The sequence below is a fragment of the Mytilus trossulus genome, chromosome 3 (genome assembly GCF_036588685.1).
Source record: "Mytilus trossulus isolate FHL-02 chromosome 3, PNRI_Mtr1.1.1.hap1, whole genome shotgun sequence".
In the NCBI taxonomy this organism is placed as follows: Eukaryota; Metazoa; Mollusca; class Bivalvia; order Mytilida; family Mytilidae; genus Mytilus; species Mytilus trossulus.
In genome coordinates this window covers 52,230,545-52,252,956 of record NC_086375.1, presented here as the reverse complement: position 1 = coordinate 52,252,956, position 22,412 = coordinate 52,230,545, and the positions used below count along the sequence as shown (strand labels likewise).

At 32.3% G+C, this 22,412-nt stretch overlaps 2 protein-coding genes across 2 annotated transcripts; one reads left to right on the top strand and one right to left on the bottom strand.

Annotated features, from left to right (window-relative positions):
* The first annotated feature begins 9,330 nt into the window (after positions 1 to 9,330).
* LOC134711793 (uncharacterized) lies at positions 9,331 to 15,425 on the top strand. Its single transcript, XM_063572676.1, has 4 exons — positions 9,331 to 9,560; positions 11,943 to 12,115; positions 12,390 to 12,479; positions 14,074 to 15,425. The coding sequence occupies exons 1-4, from the start codon at positions 9,518 to 9,520 to the stop codon at positions 14,617 to 14,619; spliced, it is 852 nt and encodes a 283-aa protein (XP_063428746.1). The 5' UTR covers positions 9,331 to 9,517; the 3' UTR covers positions 14,620 to 15,425.
* Positions 15,426 to 16,294: 869 nt separating this feature from the next.
* On the bottom strand, positions 16,295 to 18,648 carry LOC134709530 (uncharacterized). The gene is made up of 2 exons (XM_063569688.1): positions 18,561 to 18,648; positions 16,295 to 18,023 (listed from the first exon to the last, which is right to left on the bottom strand). The coding sequence occupies exon 2, from the start codon at positions 17,993 to 17,995 to the stop codon at positions 16,298 to 16,300; it is 1,698 nt and encodes a 565-aa protein (XP_063425758.1). The 5' UTR covers positions 17,996 to 18,023; positions 18,561 to 18,648; the 3' UTR covers positions 16,295 to 16,297.
* Positions 18,649 to 22,412: the final 3,764 nt, after the last annotated feature.

Below are 22,412 nucleotides of genomic sequence, written 5' to 3'. Positions count from 1 at the left end.
ATTGATCATTATCTTTTATACCTTTAAACTGAAATACATTCAAGTCCTATAGTAAAATATCAAAACCACATCACAGCGTAATGCCTCTCCTAAGTATGTTGGGGTCTCTACTATGGTTTACCTAAAATTTACAATAACCTATAAAACATTGTTTCATCTCAAACTATAGTATGTCTTCTTAATTAAACTTCTCTTTCGTTGAATTTAACTAGATCTTTAACAATCATCAAATCACTTCTTATAAACTTATAATATTCTTTAGATATCTTAGACAAATAACGAGCTTTTGATGGTCTTTTTGATTCTGTTGACAATTGTTTTTACACTACACTTCCACACAATCTTATCAATATATATATAACTAAATGTTCGTTTGCTAAATCTGATTGCAAAAATGTTTGTCTTTTTCAGCCTTCTCTGGTGAGAAATGTAAATATGCCATAGATCTATATACTTACTGGAGGGGTGATGAGATGAATTAAATTGCTAATGTTCTACTCGATAATATATATGTACGTGTCGGCAATAAAGTTTATCGCCAGGTTGTTGGTATTCCTGTAGGCACCAATTGTATCCATTTGATAGCAGACAAGTTAGTGTACTGTGATGAATAACATTTTGTAGCCAAACTCAGTAAAAACTCGTCTAAATTGTTTAACTCATCATAGATACCAGGATTACCAGTTACCCTTATTCTATAATGATATTTTTTCGTTAAATTATTTAGATTTTCTAAATATATACTGCCGATATTACTAAAAGAAACTTATTTTAATAAATAAAATATAAACGGTAAAAGCTGTTCCTTTCTATATCTAGATATTTTATTTATAAGATATAGGAAGATGTGGTGTGAGTGCCAATGAAACAACTTTCCATCCAAATAATAATTTATAAAAGTAAACCATTATAGGTCTATATAAAAAATCTATATACGCGATTTGTCGATCCCTAATATAAATGTTCCTCTTTTGGACGGTGATATTTCCTTTTGTACCATCTTATGGTGTTTAGATATCAAAATTGAGACGCCGAGTTTACTAAAAGGACATTCAAAAAGTCGAAAATAAACTGACAAAGCCATGTCTAAAAAGAAAAGTAAGACAACGGGATAAACAACAGAATACAAAATAAAACATAGGAAACTAAATACTGAGCAACACGAACTCAACCGTATACCAAGGGTAATCTCTGATGCTCTTTAATTGTACGCAGATCCTGCTTCACATATGACACCCGTCGTGTTGCTCATAGAGAAACAACGGTAATAAGTTTAATTCGATTGGTCACATTTGGAGAAAGGGAACTGTATTGTTGTTACGACATTAAGAACATATCCGTTGTCATCTCTGAAACAGATATTCAATAACGGCCAAAAACCTCGTGACGGTGTCGGTGTCTTTTACAAAGTAATACTTTCAACTACACAGCTCGTTTGCTATTCCCATGTCTGAAGTGAGGTTTTTGGTTTAAAGAAACGTTATCTATGTAGATCTAGTACTAGTAAACCCTAATGTCAGGAATTTCGTTACCACAAATAACTAATATTATTGCATAGCAATATAATATTTCCCACAGAAAGTAATCAAAAGTTAGCGTGCAATAAATTCCAATATTGCACTTGTGCAATAAATCTTAAAATTCATGACGTCATAAATGACAAAATCTTAGTTTAAACCAATTTTTACTTTCGAATATTATATTGCTATACAATAAAAGGGTTATTGCATGATTTTGTTATCGCAAGCTCGTGCAATATACAATTCTACTCGGGACAATATTCCCCAATCTTCATGAAATAACCCTTTTGTAGCCATCATTGATACTATGATACAGTTTAGAAGTTTGGCTTACCTGTAGAAAACATATTTCCAACGGGAAAGAACATACTAATTTTATTAAGATGTTGTTTGTCGAGCACGTAAATCAAGTAAATCCCGTGTAAACTTATTATATACCAGAATTAAAATTTTGTACGCCAGACAAATGCAATATATTTGGTGTGAAGCCGTCATTTACAATCGGAGAAAAACATGACCTTATGCAATGACAAGATACAGATATCAACCGATATTAGGACCATGCATATGCATATGTATATAAAAGTAATTATATTTACTTTGATTTTAAATCACTTTTAACGCACTTAATATTATAGTGCCTATAAAGCAAAAGTCAAATTGCTGTGCTGAATTGATAAATTTTTAAAATAAGTTTATTTGGATGATCGATAAGTTTACACGGGATTTACTTGATTTACGTGCTCGACAAACAACATCTTAATAAAATTAGTATGTTCTTTCCCGTTTGAAATATGTTTTCTACAGGTAAGCCAAACTTCTAAACTGTATCATAGTATCAATGAAGGCCGTTTGTTTTCTCAAATATCCTTTTTCGGTTTTATAGAAGACCGTGCTTTGAATAAGTTATCTTATAAATAAATGGATTGGTAGAAAAAAAATATCGCACTTTGATTGTAGATACTATACAAATATAGCCTTTGTATGAGGTCGATACAAGGATATATTGACCTGAAAGAAGTAAATTGACTGAGGACGAAGTCCGAGGTCGATATACTTCTTTGGGTCGATATATCCTGTATTGACCTCATGCAAAGGCTATATTTGTTATATTATTAATTTCCGACCATATTTGTATCAAAATCGTCATTAAGGTTTGTTGGAATTTTACAGATATTACATTGTCTCATTGACAGTAACAGCATATTAGTTCACTGTGTCTAAACCACTCCGGCAAAATTTGCTCGGACTCGATGCTATATAACATCCGGCACAATGACGGAACACCAATAGACAAAAGAAAGGTAGGTTTCTCCTTATTTTTTTATTCTTTTTATGATATCGAAGAATATATATACATATACAACTATTTTCTATTGTGAGATGCAATATTTTCTACAACCGTTCTCAATTAACGGAGAAATAAGTCAAAATGCATGTCAAAATGACGAATTGAGTGAACCTTGCCTCGAAATTGTTTAATTTCTCGTTAAATTGTTCACATTGTACGGAAAGAAAGGTACGGGAAGATAGATATTGACACGGAGATTGCAAATTTAGTTATTATGAGCATCTCAATAATTGAAACTCTGTGTATGGAACGAAAGAAATGGGTCATGTCAAAATCGAACTGGCCGGTTTCGACAATGTATACAACCCGGTTTCGTCATAGATTTCAAAATGCATAACCCGGTTTGGTCAAATAAAAAAAATCATAATCGCATTACATAAGAATTAATAATTTAACTTCAGCGTTCAAAATTAGTTTTGTGGGTCGTTCGAAAACAAGTTCGTTCACCGGACAGCGGCTTATTATTTATATGAGTCTCAGATTCAAATAAATAATAAACAAATTCATCCTCTGATAGCCGACACAAATATTTTGATTTTAATTTGCATTCCGAAATTTTTTAACAGCATATTGAGATTAAAGCTCTCTAAATATGCTTTTTCTATATGAGTTATAGGAAAATATGTTGAACATTTTTAAACTTGAAATTAAAGTTTACGGTCTTAAAAATCGAAACACACAATTGATATGTGATTTTCTCGCACAAAAGAATGGACATCTTTATAAGTAATCTAATCATTCCATGTATGTAATCTTTTCTACCATCGTTAAAAATAAATCTTCTTAAGGCTAAACGTTGATAATAAGACAAATGTATATGCATGCATAATCGGTATAGAAAATGAATGTAGGGATACAACTACCATGCATTAAAATAAAATTTATTTATCACTATACTGCTATGTACAAATTAGTATAATAGTCTCAGGTCATCGATACAATTCAATAATACTTATTTTGTTAACATTATTAAAAAAAAAACGAGTCTGCACTGTCGCCATTGTGTTATGATGATCGTACACTGATGTTGGTCAATATATTTTGACAATATATACGGACAGACGGATTCAGTTTATTTCAAAGTGGGCGTATTTCGAACAACTTTTACATACCGCCGAGCGTAGCGAGTCGAACAATTTTTTGATTATTTTTGGCGTTACAAAATCTTTAAATACAGGAATCAATAAAGTTTTGGCAACCAAAGGTGGGGTCGGGGCGTGCAACATAAACGTCATCTAGGATCATCTAGATTCGCCACTTATCTTATAAAGTGTATACCGAATTAAAATATTGTAAGAAATGAGAAAACAGGGACACCCGGGAAATCGGATTATGTCAGTTGGATTATGTTTCTCATAATAAATCCCGAATATCAAGTTCTTTTTATCGATTTCTATACATTTTTTTTTTCAAATATATATAAATAAAGGCAACAGTAGTATACCGCTGTTCAAAATTCATAAATCCATGGACAAGAAACAAAATCGGGGTAACAAACCAAAACCGAGCGAAACGCATTAAATATAAGAGGAAAACAAAGACACAACACCGAAACGCAACACACACAGAAACTGACCAATCATCAGACAAAACACCACGAGAATAACAAATATAACATGAAAACCAAATACATGAATTTGGGATAGACAAGTACCGTGCCACGTCTTATCTCAATATCTCAAAAATAAGAGAAAACACAAACGACTCAACGTTAAAATGCAACACACAGAGAAACGAACAATAATATAACAATGACCATCTTCCTGACTTGGTACAGGACACTTTTAAAGGGGAATAAAAGTGGTGGGTTAAACCTGGTTTTATGGCACGCCAAACCTCGCACTTTAATGGCAAAGTTAAATATAATATTGAAATGACAACATAATATTACAGGACTACAATACAAATAAATAGGAGAACATATTAGACAAAGAAAAACATGATTAATAGATAACAAAAAGCATCAGGTTTAAAATTCAATACGCCAAAAACGCGCCTTGTCCACACAAGACTCACCAGTGACGCCCAGATATAAAACATCGAAAGTGAAAAAAGTACAAAGTTGTACAGCACTGAAGATCAAAAGTTGAAAAGGTTTCGCCAAATACGGCATGGTTTTTATGCCCGGGATAAGAACATTCTTATTATATAGAACAATTCATGCTATTGCAAACAGTAAATTATATCAAATGAATATGAAAGAGATATACATAAAGAAACTGAAGTATTAAAAATTACAGAAAACTAAACCTGAATACATAACGCCTAGATATAAAAGATCGAACGTGAAAAAGGTACAAAGTTGTACAGCACTGAAGATCAAAAGTTGAAAAGGTTTTGACAAACACGGCATTGTTTTTATGCACGGGATAAGAACATCCTTATAATATAGAACACTTAATGCTATTGCAACCAGTAAATTTTAACAAATGAATATGAAAGCGATATACATAATGAAACTGAAATATTAACTAATTACAGAAAACTAAACCCAAGTTTATCACAAAATAGACACACATCCGAATCAGTTCAGGCGTCAACGTAATTAAAAAAAAATGTGACGTCACATACGATGGCGAAAAGGCAGAAACGTTATGCCACATTTGAATTTATGAAATTTAGAAACAGCATGACGTCACATATGAAAAACTATCATTCAAAAATGAGATAGAATTAGGATTGATTTAGAACTAAATACTGATAATTCATTTAAACAAAATGCATATTGCAATACTTATTAATAGCAATTTACTGTACTATATATATATGTCCAATTTGTTATGAATCCAACTTCAAACGTAAATAAACGTACAAAATTTAATATAATTAATAAAGAGGAGGTGATAAATTTTTCTATACGTCACACCTAAATATATAATAAGAACACGTCAACACATTTGACAAAATCTAATGAGAATTACAAATATAACATTAAACATGTAAACTAAATACATGAATTTGGGATATAACAGTTATATAGGAAAATGATAAGGCAGACAAATATACAAATAAATTCTGTCCGTCCGTCCGTCTATCTATCCGTCTGTCCACCATAAACATGTCGCACCGTAACTTCAGGACAGCTTATCTTATTTTCTTAAAATTTAACATGATCTGTAAACCTTTTAGTAAAAATAAAATTAAATCTTTTTGAGTTACAGAACATGTAAGTGAAACAGGAATGTGGGGTTTTTTAACATGTCGCGCCATATCTCAAAAACGGAGTATTATAACTGCATCAAACTTTATACACTTCTTAGTTTTATAAATACTATAAACTTCTGTTTACTTTTTGGTTATGTTTAAAATTTTGGTTTAGAGGGATTGAATTTTTTTTGGTAAAAAAAAAAAGGGGGGGGGGCATTTAAACATGAAAAGTTCATACAAATTCCAAGCGACAACAACCCGACCATAGAGCAGAAAACAGCCGAAGGCCACAATGGGTCTTCAATGAAGCGAGAAACTCCCGCATCCAGTGGTGTCCTTTAGCTGGCCCCTTAATAAATATGTATACTAGTTCAGTGATAGTGGATTTCATAGTAAACTGCGAATACATGTATATTTATCATATTTAATGGATAATTTTAACTATGATACAAGTTTTGGCACAACTCGCGAATTTACCATAAAGGCTCTGTCATAGGACGAGTTAAGGTTTATTCATCATTTTTTATTATTTGTACTTTTGTTGTACTGTTTGTGTCAGCGACAACACTTTGACTCAGTCCATTTCCCAAGTCACAGGCTTGTAATTCCATGGTTGTCTTTGGTTGCTTTATACCATATGTGTTTTGAACATAAAATAGGCAGGTAGTTTTCTTGTTTGAATTGTTTTACCTTTATAATTTAGGGCCCTGTTATAGCTTGCTTTCATGCGGTTTGTGTGTTTTTATCATTGTTTAAGGCATACGGTGACCTAAACTTGATTAATTCAACACCCTTTTTGTGTCTAAAAGAAAGTTGTCTCATTGTCAATGTGTATGGGATAAGTGATTACCGTCACTTCTTCTAAATAAGACCTAGATATAAATGACGGTCATGTTTTGCAAACCAACTTTTATTCACATTGAAAATACAAAACTGTCAGATATTGTTTTCGAAAGTTATCTTGAAGTTTCAATTGAATTCGAACTGTACAAAGATGAATTTGAACTGTAAACAAAAATGAATTTGAACTGTAAAAATAATGTGAAAAACATGCCTATAGGAAAATAAATGTGCTTACCAGAAACGGGGAGGAAGTTACAAATCTCATTGCTATGTTATGGATGCTTAAGTGTGAAAACTTGCTATAGTGCGCAAGCTAGGAACAAAGTATATATAGTACTAGAAAATCTGGCAGGACTGCATGCATGATAAACTTGTGCAGAACAGTATAGACTATAGTCGGTTTGGGACTGTTCGTCAATGATTGAATGCATAGTGTATATAATTTAGTATAGTAAATTAAAATCATGGCACAATCAAAACACATACTTTTATTTTTCACCTTTACATACTACTATTATAAACAAAGAACATATAATAATGTTACAAAATAATTAGATACTAGTGTTTGCTATTGAGTATTTATATTCCATTTAAAATTAGTTTGAAGTTAAGTGAAATAAGGGATACGCCTTTCATTAGGAAAATGTGTATTATCATAATTAACTATGTCCAAAAGTGCCTGTTTAAAATAGATTTTAACACGCCAAGTTTACCTTACAATAAATATATATTTAAATTCTCGAAATACAATGTTCAGATCCGTGCCAAAGTTGCTTTTCATAAATTGTTTGTAAAAAACAAAAAAACAAACCGGGTGATATATATAGACGAAACCGGGTGATTGTGTAGTAACAACATTGACGAAACCGGTTCATTTTAATTTGACATGACCCTTTTCTTTCGTTCCATACACAGAGATACAATTAATGAGATGCTCATAATAACTTAATTTGCAATCTCCGTGTCAATATCTACCTTCCCGTACCTTTCTTTCCGTACTAATGTGAACAATTTAACGAGAAATTAAACAATTTCGAGGCAAGGTTCACTCAATTCGTCATTTTGACATGCATTTTGACTTATTTCTCCGTTAATAGAGAACGGTTGTAGAAAATATTGCATCTCACAATAGAAAATAGTTGTATATGTATATATATTCTTCGATATCATAAAAAGAATAAAAAAATAAGGAGAAACTTACCTTTCTTTTGTCTATTGGTGTTCCGTCATTGTGCCGGATGTTAGATAGCATCGAGTCCGAGCAAATTTTGCCGGTGTGGTTTAGACACAGTCAAGGATTTGTATAGTGAGACTATACAAATCCTTGACACAGTGTAGTTGTTATTTCGTTTACTTTTTTTGTTACATCTTATGTATTTGAAGATTTTTTTCGTCAAATAATCGATCACAGATATCATGTGTTTCAAACCGTTAAACAATATCATGAAATTCATTACATGACGTCATAAAGTATATCGGTTTTTAGATATTCTAAAAATAACCGTGCGATATGCCTTTTGCCGGTCAATATGCTTTTTGCTATCCGCCGTTTTCTCGCTACCTTCGAAAATATAGTTTAACATGTGACTATCCCTAAACGAATCAAATTTGTTAAAATATACGAATTAATAATATTATCATATAATTACACTATCTTAAAACTAATTGTTTGCGTGCTCAATATTATCATATACATTATTTTGTGTCCGAATAAAATGTAACTGGTACACCATGAACAAGTCAACGCTTCAAGAACAATCTCATATGAGTAACACATCATTCATATAATATATATACTAAACGTTTTAGCGGGAAAATTTCTCGCGGAACTGTTCATGTAAAATGTACGGCGGGACAATTATCGTATATTTCAAAAACTTTTGGAAGAAAGAATCGTCGTTGTACTGTTCAAATAAAACTTTGAAAAATAGATCATAGCGCGCATGTTCAATGTTCATTTCAAATGTATAAAATGGAGAAAAAGTATTTGAGGAAATGAACGTTGAATGATTTTATAAAGGAAATGTGAATAGCAGGAATCGGAAAATATTTTTTCAGGAGCGTATTTTAGTAGTATTATTTATTTACAAAACAAGTTTGGGTGTATTTTGATTAAAAGACAAGGTTTAATATTTCATTACTAGCAGGGTTACATAATATGAATGAACAGTTAACAAAGTGGCAGCCAATATCTTTGAGCAAAAATATTTTCTTTAATAACTGAAGTGTATATTGAATGATTTTAAACAATTTTGAACACTTTTACAACCCTTCTGAAACACAAATCCATAGTTTTACAAACTTCCCCAAGCGGCTAACATATTTGATTCAAACGATAAAATTAAATGGTGAAGAACAATAGCAGTATTTATATTCGTGATTTTTTTTTTTCATCACACGAAATGACTTTTTTTCTATTCGATACGCAATATTTAAGATTCACTTTACCTATAAAGCACACTTGTTGACAAATGAAAGCATTTATAACACCTAGCAATTGATCCGTCGTGCTTCATTTATTACATCAATTCAGTCATAAAAGTCGTCATTTCATGCAGCAAATACATCGCACCCCAGGAAACGTACTTTTAGGCAAAGTTTTGAATGAGGCTTAGGAATCTTGTTGTTGCTATGTGAAAAATTCGTTTGCTTAAAGATGGGACAGCACAGGCAAATTGACGTTACTTACGAAGAACACGGTATGTATATATAATTAGCTTTGTTTTAAAGACAATTTTTTAACCAATATCTAAAAAAGTGTATTTAATGAAACTATTTTACAAAAAGATGAAATGTTTAGATAATCTTAATTTTAGACTCAAATGGTCGATATAAAGATAAACAAACATATTCACGTCCGGTCTAGGTATGAGTGCAAATGAGAAATCTCTCCATCCAAGTCACAAATTATAAAAGTAAACCATTATAGGTCAAAATGAGATTGAAAATTTAAGTCTTTTTCAAATGATTTTTAATTAAAAAATGTTTTTTTTTGTTGTGCTGTTACATCACTGTCTTAGGTTTAAGGGGGTTAGTGCCCAAAGACATAGTTAACCCGGTCACATTTTTAATAGGCCAAAGTCCAAAGTCAGATGCATGTAGTTTAGTGGTTGTCGTTGGTTCATGAATGTTCATATTTGTCTTTCGTTATTTTTTTTGGTTATAAATTAAGGCCGTTTGTTTTCTCAATTGAATTGTTTCGTATCTTTCATGTAGGAGCCTTTTATAACCGCTCATACGGTATTGATTTTTACATTGTTGCAGGTCGTACGGTTTCTTATAATTGGTTACATCCACTTTAAAATTATTTGGCCATCTCCTTAATTTTATATATAAATATGCTGTTTAAAAAGAATAATTCATTAACTATTTTCTATATATGTAAATCAGTATTTGTTCATGCAGAAATACAGTTTATTTAACAAAAACAGAATAATAATTTGTTTATATAGAAACTTAACAAATAACGTGCATGTTAATTACATAACAACTACCTAAGTATGTATCGCTGGGCTGAACCAGGAATAAACAAAAACTGTGATTCACTCTATTGCACTCTCCTATAAATAAAAACATTAATATTGTAATCAATAAATTACCTATTTTGTCGTCATGACATTTATAGGTAAAAAGATTCTTTCAACCGCATCACTAGACCTGATGAATCAAATGAACAGAATCATGAAGAGAACGGAATAAATAAGGATTATAAACTATCATGTCTTGACTCTCATCAAAACTAGGTTAAACTATAAGTGAAAATATAAAGAGATGTGGTATGATTGCCAATGTAATAAATCAATAGATAAACATAACTGAATAATCTTTATTTGGAGAGGATAATCCCTTTCGTTAAAACTAATCTTTCATGGAGTCCTCAAAGACAAAATAATAATAACATATACAAAAGTAAATAGTATATCATTATGATATATAGATAATATACAGTTACATATAGATAATCATATATTACTTTGCCTTCTTAATGAAACAAATGTTACATTTTTGCTGTAAAAAATGTAAGTGTATTACTAATCTTTATTTCATTTGGTAAACTATTCAATCCAAATGATGTGGGTGTATATAACATTATTGCTTGTTTAAAGTGTCGTCATTATATTAAATATATTTGTTCATATTACATTGGGAAACAAGTTACCGCAACTTATATTAATCCCTTTCCAATTAGCGGTTGCGAGTGCTGTCTTTTAGTGATATTAGCCTGCTTTTTTTCGAAATTCACAAGGACGTCATTTACGTGCAATAGCTATGACTCTCTCTTAACACGGGTCAGCCATTTATCGTCCCCTTCCGATGGACTATCATCGTTTCGCAAGACCATACTTTCAAATGGTGTCTTTGGTACAAGTTTGTCGGCTTCCTATAATTCCCGTAAAATTATAATGCTCCTTTATAATTCGTACAATTTTCTTCATTTTACTTTTTTCATTTCTTTATTTTTGTTCTGATAGAACTCTAAGCATTGAGATTATAAACAATTTCCGTTGGGCTCGTGGTGTTGTTGTTGACATCAGCAAAGGCGCATTAAAATTTGCGCGCATTTGGGAAATTTTGTTTACGATTTCTTGTTATATATCATTAAATTTCCGTCCGCTAAATAATTCTACGGCTAACAAATGTATATCTGAAATAACCTCTGATAAGCATGCCGAATGTTTTATATTTTCAAATTCATATTTGTAACTTTTAATGATGTGTTTTGCATATTAATTTTAAAAGAATATTTATAATATTAAGTGATCCTGAAAAATTCCATATCCTTGCTTATATCATACGTATAAGTGAGAAAGAGAAAACTGAGTATGTGTTGGAGCACTTCTGAAAACACCGGAATGGAGAAATGTGTCGTTGTCGTTCCTTAAAATATTTAGCACGTGCGGAGAAATAAAAATCAGATGGGAATACATATTCCGTGGTCGTGATTGGCTTACTGGTTACACTGTTAGTTCTTCTTAAAAGTATGCAAACTGATTCAAACGTCATATTATTTTGATTCATAAATTTGGTTGATCTTTCAGTCGACAAACCTCTTCATTTTCATATACAATTTTACTTTGTAGCACGATTAAAATACAGACGAGTGCGTGCCTTGGAACAGTATAAGATAATAGGATGGGTTTTACTAAACTGCTGTATCTTATCTATAACAGTTGGAATCGTTATCGCAGTAGTGGGCCGAGATGTTGACAGTTTTCCGATTTCAACTGGAAGCCCAGTATGGTCTGGGCTAGCTGTAAGAATTCATATTTATTTATTTTTTGCTGATTCTATAAGTAAATATGTGGTAGTTGTTACAATTTTTTTAATATTTTAACCATTCAATGGTGTCATTATCATAGGTGCTTTAATAATTTGATTCGTTTTTTTTATAAATATCTTTAACTTAAGTTTAAAAGTTTTATAGCATTGAATGATAAAGTTCTATTCTTCTCTTCTTTTTTATATTTTAACTGAGTATTTGCCATTTAACAAAATAAAAATAATGTTTAGAATCATTTTTTTTTCAGGTATTGGTAGTCTGTGTGTTTGCCTTTATTGTTGGGTGTTATAACCCACATTTTTTCGATGAAGGAGACAGTAACAAGCTGTTTTCATGGGTGAGTGATTTTTATAAACATTTGCCATAGAAATGATATAATGAAAAAAGAGTGAACGTGAAAACAGAACAAGTTTAGAAAAAAACTTTTGATTAATTTTATACGAAAAACAAACGTTTTAACAGGCGCCAATTCTCACACTATTCTGAATTTGTTTACCCTTCCCCATCGAGGTGCATGCCCTTGTCTTGTAATTGTGTTATAACAATATTTGAGCAAAATATCTCTATGGGCCAAATAAAGCGGAGTTTCTGCGGAAAATGATTTGTTATGTTTGATAAATATAAATAAGAAGATATGATATGAATGCCAATGAGACTCTCCATCCGAGTCACATCTTGTAAAACGTAAACAATTATATATCAAAATGCGGCCTTCAACACGAAACTTAGGCTAACACTGAACAGCAAGCAATATAGGATCCCAAAGACAATCGGTAGAGTAAATTAATTTAAACAGGAAAACCAACGGTCTAATCTATATAAAATACGAGGAACCAGAAACACTTATGAACCACATTATCAAACTGTCACCACTAAATAACAGGTTCCTGATTTATGAAAGGATAACGAAATATAATATAAAAAGATCTGGTTTGCCAAATTGGTCCTAGTGAACTTAAACAATAATGTAGAATGAAACTGGTATAATGTTATGTTTTTTATATCTAAATAGAAAGCGTTACCTTGTACATTTTCCCCAGCGATAAATTGTGTTCATATGACGTTATAATTTTATAAACATCTATGATCATCTATAATACTAAAATTACGAAGTCCAATTTTTCAGCCGTCATCACTTAAAAACGACGAATCAAAGAATTCAACTTTATATATCACTAATATAGTACAAAGGTGTAGATTGAAAATTACACCACTCTAGGCCCTTTTGTTTTCCACGTAATTAATATTGCCAATAATTAAGAAGATCCGGGTCGAGTCCGATACCGATACCAATAGTATATTCACCTGTTACCTATTACCTAATCTGTACGTTCCGCATCTGACAGGCGCACCACCAAACGGTGTATCCAGGGTTAATATGTTATATACATGGGTCATAACTACAGGATTGACACTACTAAATTGTCAAATAGCTACCTATTGTAGTATTTTAATCAGTAAGACTTTCTAAGATAACAAGACTAAAAATGAGGTACAGTTTTCAATTTGTTAGTGGGCATACATGACGTAAAACAGCGAATCAAAGAATTCATCTTTATTTATAACAAATATAGGACAATGTTGTTGATTAAGAAATACTCCATTCCAGGACCTTTTGTTTTCCAAATAATTAATATAACCAATAATTGATAAGTTCCAGTTCGACGGGTTCAAACAGAAAGATTTGAAAGCAGAGAAAAACTGTGTATCTTATAATCGGCATGACTTTATCAGATGACAATACTAATCCTAAAATAAGGCTTGCGCATAGTTATATACCTTAATTCAGTCACGGACCCGCGATATCACGGGTGTGTTCTAGTTGTTAACTATTTGCTACTATTCTGTTTTTCAAGAGATTTTACGGGATAATCCTGTATTTTAACAAATGAATATCAAATATTTATCAGTGCTTACCTTATCTCTTTCAGCTGTTGACATATTATATATCCGCTATTATTGCGGTAATACTGTGTCTTATTTCACTTGGTTTTACGATACATGGAGCAGTTAAATGTGGAACGTGGAAATACGAAAAAGACCAGACACTCCTCAAATGTGGATACAATTATGACGTTCAGATCGTCATGCATGTTGCTGCTAGTTTACTAGGCATTTTTGAGATCATATTTTTGATTTACGGAATTATTATTTACTACGTTTACAAAGAGGTTTACCGCTTCTACGAATGGGAAATTTCTTACTACGATGATTATTTCTATACAGTGCCAAGAGGTGAACATCGATTTATTGAGAATAGTCGATTTGCTGAGAATAGTCGATACTTAACAACAACCGATAAAACCCCAGTTTCCGAGCATTACGTCACAGCTGAAAAGCCTCGGTTTGATGTCGTTGAAGGATCTACTTACTCTACAAATAGTGAGAAGCCAGCGAGTGTTGTTTCTGAATACACCACATCAAACCACAAATACTTAGTGTTGCGTATGGATCGAAACCAAATAAGACCACTTTAAGTCCTTTAAAGGTTGTATACCCGATAGACAGCATGTCTTGAAATAAGAATAAAATTTCACGAAAATATTCTATTTATAGTAGATTTCGTCATATTCTAGTCGTTTGTATGCTGTAAGAAGGCTTTACATAGATTCATCCATATTAGTTTTAACTGGTCGGTCATTTTGGTTGTAAAGACATGCTCACCAACAATGTGTATATGGTTTTGGCAATAACCTTTATATCATTGTTTCCAACAAAAATGCTTTGAACGCCATAAAGGGAACACCTGGAAAAATATAGTAGCTATTTATATGTATAGATTTAGCACTGAATCAATTTCAGAATGGATTGTTCAAATGGTTAATGGTTACATCTGTAGAAGAAACTTTATTTTGGCTTAGCATAAGAGAAGATCATCCGTTAAAACAAATAGCAAACAATCCGTCCATACTCGGGGCTTGTAAAAAAAACAATAGATCGATCAGGCAGTTCGTCAAAGTTGGTCGACCAAGAATGGAACAAGTAGATGACCAAAGAGAAAATGATTTGTTGCAAATCAGGTTTAGGGTACCAATTTAGTCAAACCGATCCTCTCTCCCTCATCACTAGTATAACTATTGGACGTGAGAAGTTCATGTGACCAAATTTCTAAAATTCTGGAATCCTTGGCTTGCTGTGATAATTTTAGTTAAAGCTTCTGGAAAAATATGGCAGGTCAAATATTTTTTTAGTAACCTATTTTTAGATAATAACTTGCTCTTACGCTTTCATGTATATTTAAATATATTTGTATATTACAAATAAAAAAACTATTTATTTCTAAGTTTTACTCTTTTTTTTGTGTGAAAATGAAACACAGATTATTAATTTCCAAACAACTTAGTGTATTGCAAAGAGATCATAGAACATCGAAATAACATAGGGGATACGAAGTTGCGTTTAACACGAAAATGTACAGGGGGGGGGGGGGGGGGTCACAAGGAACAAGTTACAATAACCACTTTTGTGAGAATCTACATATCATATATTCCAACTACCATAGATTCGAAACGCCACCAAAAGCTAAAAAAAACGCCGTATCTTTCAATTTGTAAAAAAAAGTTTGATTCAATATTATCCCGGCCACGTCCACTTGTTCGTTTATAAGAATGATTTAAAATAAAGTGGGGTATTAATTTACATTTTAATTAAGTTAAGCCTGCCAATTGATATTTTATCGGGTGTTTTTCTATGTTGTAATGTTATGCTATTGTTTCAGAAAAAGAGAGAAGGTTTGGTACCATTAAAACGTTTAATCCCACTGCAAATGTTTGCACCTGTCCTAAGTCAAGAATCTGATGTACAGTAGTTGTCGTTTGTTTATGTAATTTATACGTGTTTCTCGTTTCTCGTTTTTTTATAAAGATTCGACCGTTGGTTTTCCCGTTTGAATGGTTTTACACTAGTAATTTTGGGGCCCTTTATAGCTTGTTGTTCGGTGTGAGCCAAGGCTCCATGTTGAAGGCCGTACTTTGACCTATAGTGGTTTACTTTTTTTAAATTGTTATTTGGATGGAGAGTTGTCTCATTGGCACACACATCACATCTTCCTATATCTATATATGCAAAAAAAAGACACAAAACATTAAAATCCTATCTTTAAAAATAAACTTAATAAAGGTAAGTAATATGTTATTTTTTTTTATTTCACATTACTCATACAACGCTTTTATACACACAAATGCTTTTCCCACTTTTATTAGATAGTGCGAGATGAGTTGTTTCTCTGTTAAAGCAAATAGATCTTGGTTCCGTAATGTCACTCCCTTTTATAGGAACATCGAGAAAATCCCCGGATGGAGAACATCGATGCACATTGTTAGAGTCTAAATCTGTGATATAAACATTGCCTCTTAGGTCCACGGCTAGTTCTGTCGGAGTTCTTAGATTCGCATTTGAATAACAGAAAACAAAATTCCCTTCTTCAGTTATACAATAAACTTTTTCATTTTTAAAATCGACATCGGAACAGTAAAAGAATTTGTCGTCTGCGAATGTCAAAGAATATGTCCGTCCACATTCTGGCTTCGTTATTTCTTCGAGTTTTTCGCCTCCAATATCTATCACATACAAGCTTTTAAAACCACCAGCAATAAATAATTTTTTATTCACCGTAGTTACCGACCAGCAACTTTCTGGCATGTCGATGATATTTTCTGCATCTTTCATATCAACATCAACCATCTGTAATGTTGACGAATCTGGCAATGTTACAACTGCTTTGTCAGTTTCTGGTACACAAGAAACATCAAACGGGTTTCCACTCACCACTATTTCTCCATTGGGTTTTCCTTCCAAATTATACATTAATAATTTATCTGTCCCACGTAAGCAGAGCAGAATTCCGTCATCTTCATTAATACACATACCTGAAACGAATCCCTTATCAAAATCTATATCGAATTCAGAAGACAATTTAAACGATTTGATATGTGATATCGGTAATGCACTATCTGATTTGTCTTGGCGCCGTTTTGTTGTTGGAGAAGGTGTATACTTGACAGCCGACGGTTCTGATATAATATCAATTTTACCAAGAACTTTTGGGAGAGACATTATGTCATCCCCATCATTGAAACTAAGGTATGTGTTATCGCATTCCTCAATACTTTTTCTTATCATACTTTCCTCCGTTGCAAGTTCTGATTTCAGTTTTTGCAATAAAAGAAAAGTATGCGTTTCCGACCCTTTTTGGTTAAACAAGTCGATTATCCTTTTCTTCTTTTCTAGCTTATTTATCTGCTGTTCTGTTTCTTTAACTTGCTTTTCCAGTTCCAAAATTTTCGTTTTCTTCACATTTTGCAGTTCGGAGGTTAAAGAGTCAGCCATTTCTTTAATTCTGATAATCATGTTAATCTTCGCCACTTCAATTTTTTTCTTCACTTCTAACTCGGAATGCTGAATGTTTCCAATGTTACTGCGTTTGTCATTTCGTATTTCAGTTAACAACTGTATCAAACTGATTAAATGTAAACTTGTATTTTCGAATTTTGAAGAAGCCTTGATGTTCTTTGCCACTGTTTCAATTGATTCGACACTCTTACAAGAAAAGTGAGTCTCTTCAATACAACACTGACAACACAATGTGCTATGATTGTTACAAAACCTATCTATAATGAAATTTTGATGAATGGTACAGTTTTGTAAATCTAAAATGTCATCGTGCGAAATTGAGTCCGAACTACTTTTTTGATTTTCAATCAAATGATGTTCACTGGTCATTTTCAGAAGATTATGTACTTTCTTACAAGCAAGACAGAGAGGTTCTGCACATTCGATACACCAATCACTAGACAGTTTCTTCTTATTGTCTCGAAGACATGGACCACAGTCAGCTAATTTAGAGAAATCCATTTCAATAATCACGACAAACAGCACAGTTCTGAAAACAAAAACAGATAACAATACACGTGATGTTTTCTATAACAAAGAAGACATGGGTCAAACAGGAAAGTAAAACGGTATTTTTTTTTATTTGTGTCAGAACCCAATGTATTTTGTTTGATAAACGTATAGATTTTGAATAATTGAAACATATATCTGAATTTCGAAACAATTTTGCATCTTTCGGTGATTATCGAATGGAATGTGGAAATGGGAAAGATATCATGTCTATTGAAAGTGTACCCGAATATTTAAAACAGCAATCAGAAAGAAGAAAAAAGTAGTTTTTACTTTAATGTTTCATTACGTTGTAATCTTCGAGGCTCGTTGCACGTTTCCTCATTACAAAAAAATATTTTCTGGCTGGAGTAATCTTTCTTCGTTCATAGTTTATACAATGAACATGGTACAAACAAAGATCGATTAAATACAATACACAAGTTACAAGATTATTTGCATGGAAGTAATAAACATAAAGACTGATACATATATATAAAGACATTTGGAAATTGCAGTCAAAGATCTTCATAATTACCTGCACACTGTCGAGATTCCTGTCCAATAACTTCCTAAATGCAAAGTCTGTTATCTTAACAAACAATCAACAGGTACACGGTGACCCATAAAACATAGATATTATTTAAATAGACTCTTTTCTACGTCCTATTTTTTATTCTTAACAAGGTAAACATTATGGGAATGTGTTTTAATCTCGATATTCAATAAGCAAATATTTAACTTTATACTACACAACATGCCAATTTACAAACAGTTGTCCCTTGATTGTTTTGCCTTTCGTTTACATATGTTTGATCCTTGGATGGAACAAATGGAACTTATCGCTTAGAAGCCAAATTACCATCAATATACATCAGGCGCCATGGACAAGAGTGATTGAAAGAAGTCTATGGGATAAAATATGCAAAATGCTCTTACGTAGGGAAAGTAATGATAACTTTATGATACATTTTATTGGAGCTTCAATATGTTGTTTGAAACTACGATATATAATTTGCAAAGGGAGGGCATGTATAAACGACATTTTCGTGGAATTTTCTTCTAATGGTAAACAAAAGTAATCAAAGAAAGACTATAAACGGCATGTTCGTGGAATTTTCTTCTTATGGTAAACAAAAGTAATAAAAGAAAGACATTAAAGAAGGCCAGAAATCAATTAACACTTTAACCTTCAGAGATCGTTAATTCATACAAAACCCTTCTTATAGCATGTACGTCGCCTTAGATTCAACACTGACCAACTGCCATTTAAACAAAAGGCTTTACGCCGTTGGGTATTCATCACATTCGCATGACGAATTATTCATTTTCCTTTTCAAATCTTCATTACTAGTATATGTAAAACTTGTGTTTGTAGACCACTATAAGCAGCCCTCTTTTAAACCAAAGCAAACGTATAGCTATTAATTTGAATATTGCAAGCAAAAGATTTCCAAACCAGTTTGCATTGGAAAAGATGAAGAGAAGGACAGATCCCCTTTTAAACTTTCTTTAGAAACCAAAGGCGTTGATTCAATCAACTTGGGCAATATCCTTCATCATATTAAAATTAGATTACTAAAAAAATCCTTCCTATTCTTAAGATAAGTCTGTTTCTTATACCTATACCAAACCTATTCGAATTGAAAATCTTAATTACAAGTACCTTTTGGGAATAAATCTCAACATTGGCGACTTCAATAGTAAACCTCATAACTACACCGTGCTAGTTCCCGTTTCATACATAATCCGGCTGATAATGCATGGTGACCGAAAAATTGCCAATAACACTTATCTGCGAAATGTGATATTGAAAATACTGATGGATTCAGTCGATGACTGTGTCAGGCAATGGGCGAAACGTAGAAACTCTTTCCAAATGACAAGCCTTATTATTAAAAGTGTGAGGTCGTTACTACAAATCAGAATTAAGAAACTGATGTATTAACACCCATGTTACATCAATGTTTAAAGGCCCATATGTTGTAAACCATTGTTCCTACCTCCATGACAAATAGATTGTTCTCCCCGTAGATTAAGCCCGAGATAACATAATTGTTGTGTTATATTACATAAAATGCTCGATAAATGACTTAGGTAGTACAATGTACTTTGACCTCTACATATATACCCCCTTGACACTTACTAAAGAGGAAATCCTGAATAAACATAGGGCTGTTGTATGTTTCTTTGGAATCTCGATGAAAGATGGAGAACTGGATCTTCAATTACTGTATTGGATATTTAGACTATATAAGTGTCCTTACTCCTTACAAACAACAGTATATTACTTGGTCTTTCCAGTGCTCAACGAAATTTCAATTATTAAAATCAATTTTATCTACAATCAAAGCCTGGCATCAAAGTTATTGTAAAACTGCCAATTCTAGAGGTGGCATAAACAGATGTGGATACTTACAAGATCGAAAGATCTTTTAGAGTTCATACAATCTACTAGTTAGTCTCTTTCATCTTGCACTAGTATTAAAACATTTGACTTCTCTACATTCCAAAGTATAAGACAATTTGAAAGAGTTGGTAATGCTTTGTTACATATAAAATAATTACCAACGTATTTCAGGTATCTTGTCTTAGGGAGGAGAAAACCCTAATTTGTACAAAATCACTCTGCTTCTAATAACACATTTTCTACTGAAACTGCCATTATCAAGATGCTACGTTTGGATGATGTGTTTTTCAACAAACAATCGACATTCGACATTTCCGTTGGAACCAAATGTGTCCCCTTTCTTACCGATGTGTTCCCTCACTCATAAGAGGATAACTTCAAACAGCTACTTTTAAGGAAAAAGATTTGTTTCTATCCGCTATATAAATGATAAATCAAAATTTGGTAACTCTGTTGAACGAATCTAACCCATCGAAATGATGATACAGGATACAACAGATACAGTGTGGTTTGCCTCATATCTTGACTTACATCTAGAAATTGACAATGAGGGTCAGTTGAAACAAAACTTTCCGACAATAGAGATTGTTTCAGCTTCCTAATGGTGAAATTTTCTTTTCTATATAGCAATATTCCAGCAGCCCTTGCGAATGTAGTGTGTTCTCTGCAAAAATAACACCTATTCCTCAGGATGAATGTAAATGTATTACAGACTAGATCTTTATATAGCTGTATATTATAGATAATATTTTACATATAAATAAAGGCAACAGTAGTATACCGCTGTTCAAAACTCATAAATCCATGGCCAAAAAACAAAATCGGGGTAACAAACCAAAACCGAGGGAAACGCATTAAATATAAGAGGAGAACAACGACACAACACAGAAACGGACCAAGCATCAGACAAAACACCACGAGAATAACAAATATAACATGAAAACCAAATACATGAATTTGGGATAGACAAGTACCGTGCCACGTATTATTTCAAAAATAAGAGAAAACACAAACGACTCAACGTTAAAATGCAACACACACAGAAACGAACAATAATATAACAATGGCCATCTTCCTGACTTGGTACAGGACACTTTTAAAGGGGAATAAAAGTGGTGGGTTGAACCTGGTTTTATGGCATGCCAAACCTCGCACTTTAATGGCAAAGTTAAATATAACATTGAAATGACAACATAATATTACAGGACTAAAATACAAATAAATAGAAGAACATATTAGACAAAGAAAAACATTATTAATAGATAACAAAAAGCCTCAGGTTTAAAATTCAATTCGCAAAAAACGCGCCTTGTCCACACAAGACTCACCAGTGCCGCCCAGATATAAAAGATCGAAAGTGAAAAAAGTACAAAGTTGTACAGCACTGAAGATCAAAAGTTGAAAAGGTTTCGCCAAATACGGCATTGTTTTTATGCCCGGGGTAAGAACATTCTTATTATATAGAACAATTCATGCTATTGCAAACAGTAATTTTTATCAAATGAATATGAAAGAGATATACACAAAGAAACTGAAGTATTAACTAATTACAGAAAACTAAACCTGAATACATAACGCCTAGATATAAAAGATCGAACGTGAAAAAGGTACAAAGTTGTACAGCACTGAAGATCAAAAGTTAAAAAGGTTTTGACAAATACGGCATTGTTTTTATGCACGGGATAAGAACATCCTTAGTATATAGAACACTTAATGCTATTGCAAACAGTAAATTTTAACAAATGAATATGAAAGAGATATACATAATGAACCTGAAGTATTAACTAATTACAGAAAACTAAACCCGAGTTTTATCACAAAATAGACACATCCGAATCAGTCCAGGCGTCAACGTAATTAAAAAAATGTGACGTCACATACGATGGTGAAAAGGCAGAAACGTTATGTCACATTTGAATTTATGAAATTTAGAAACAGCATGACGTCACATATGAAAAACTATCATTCAAAAATGAGATA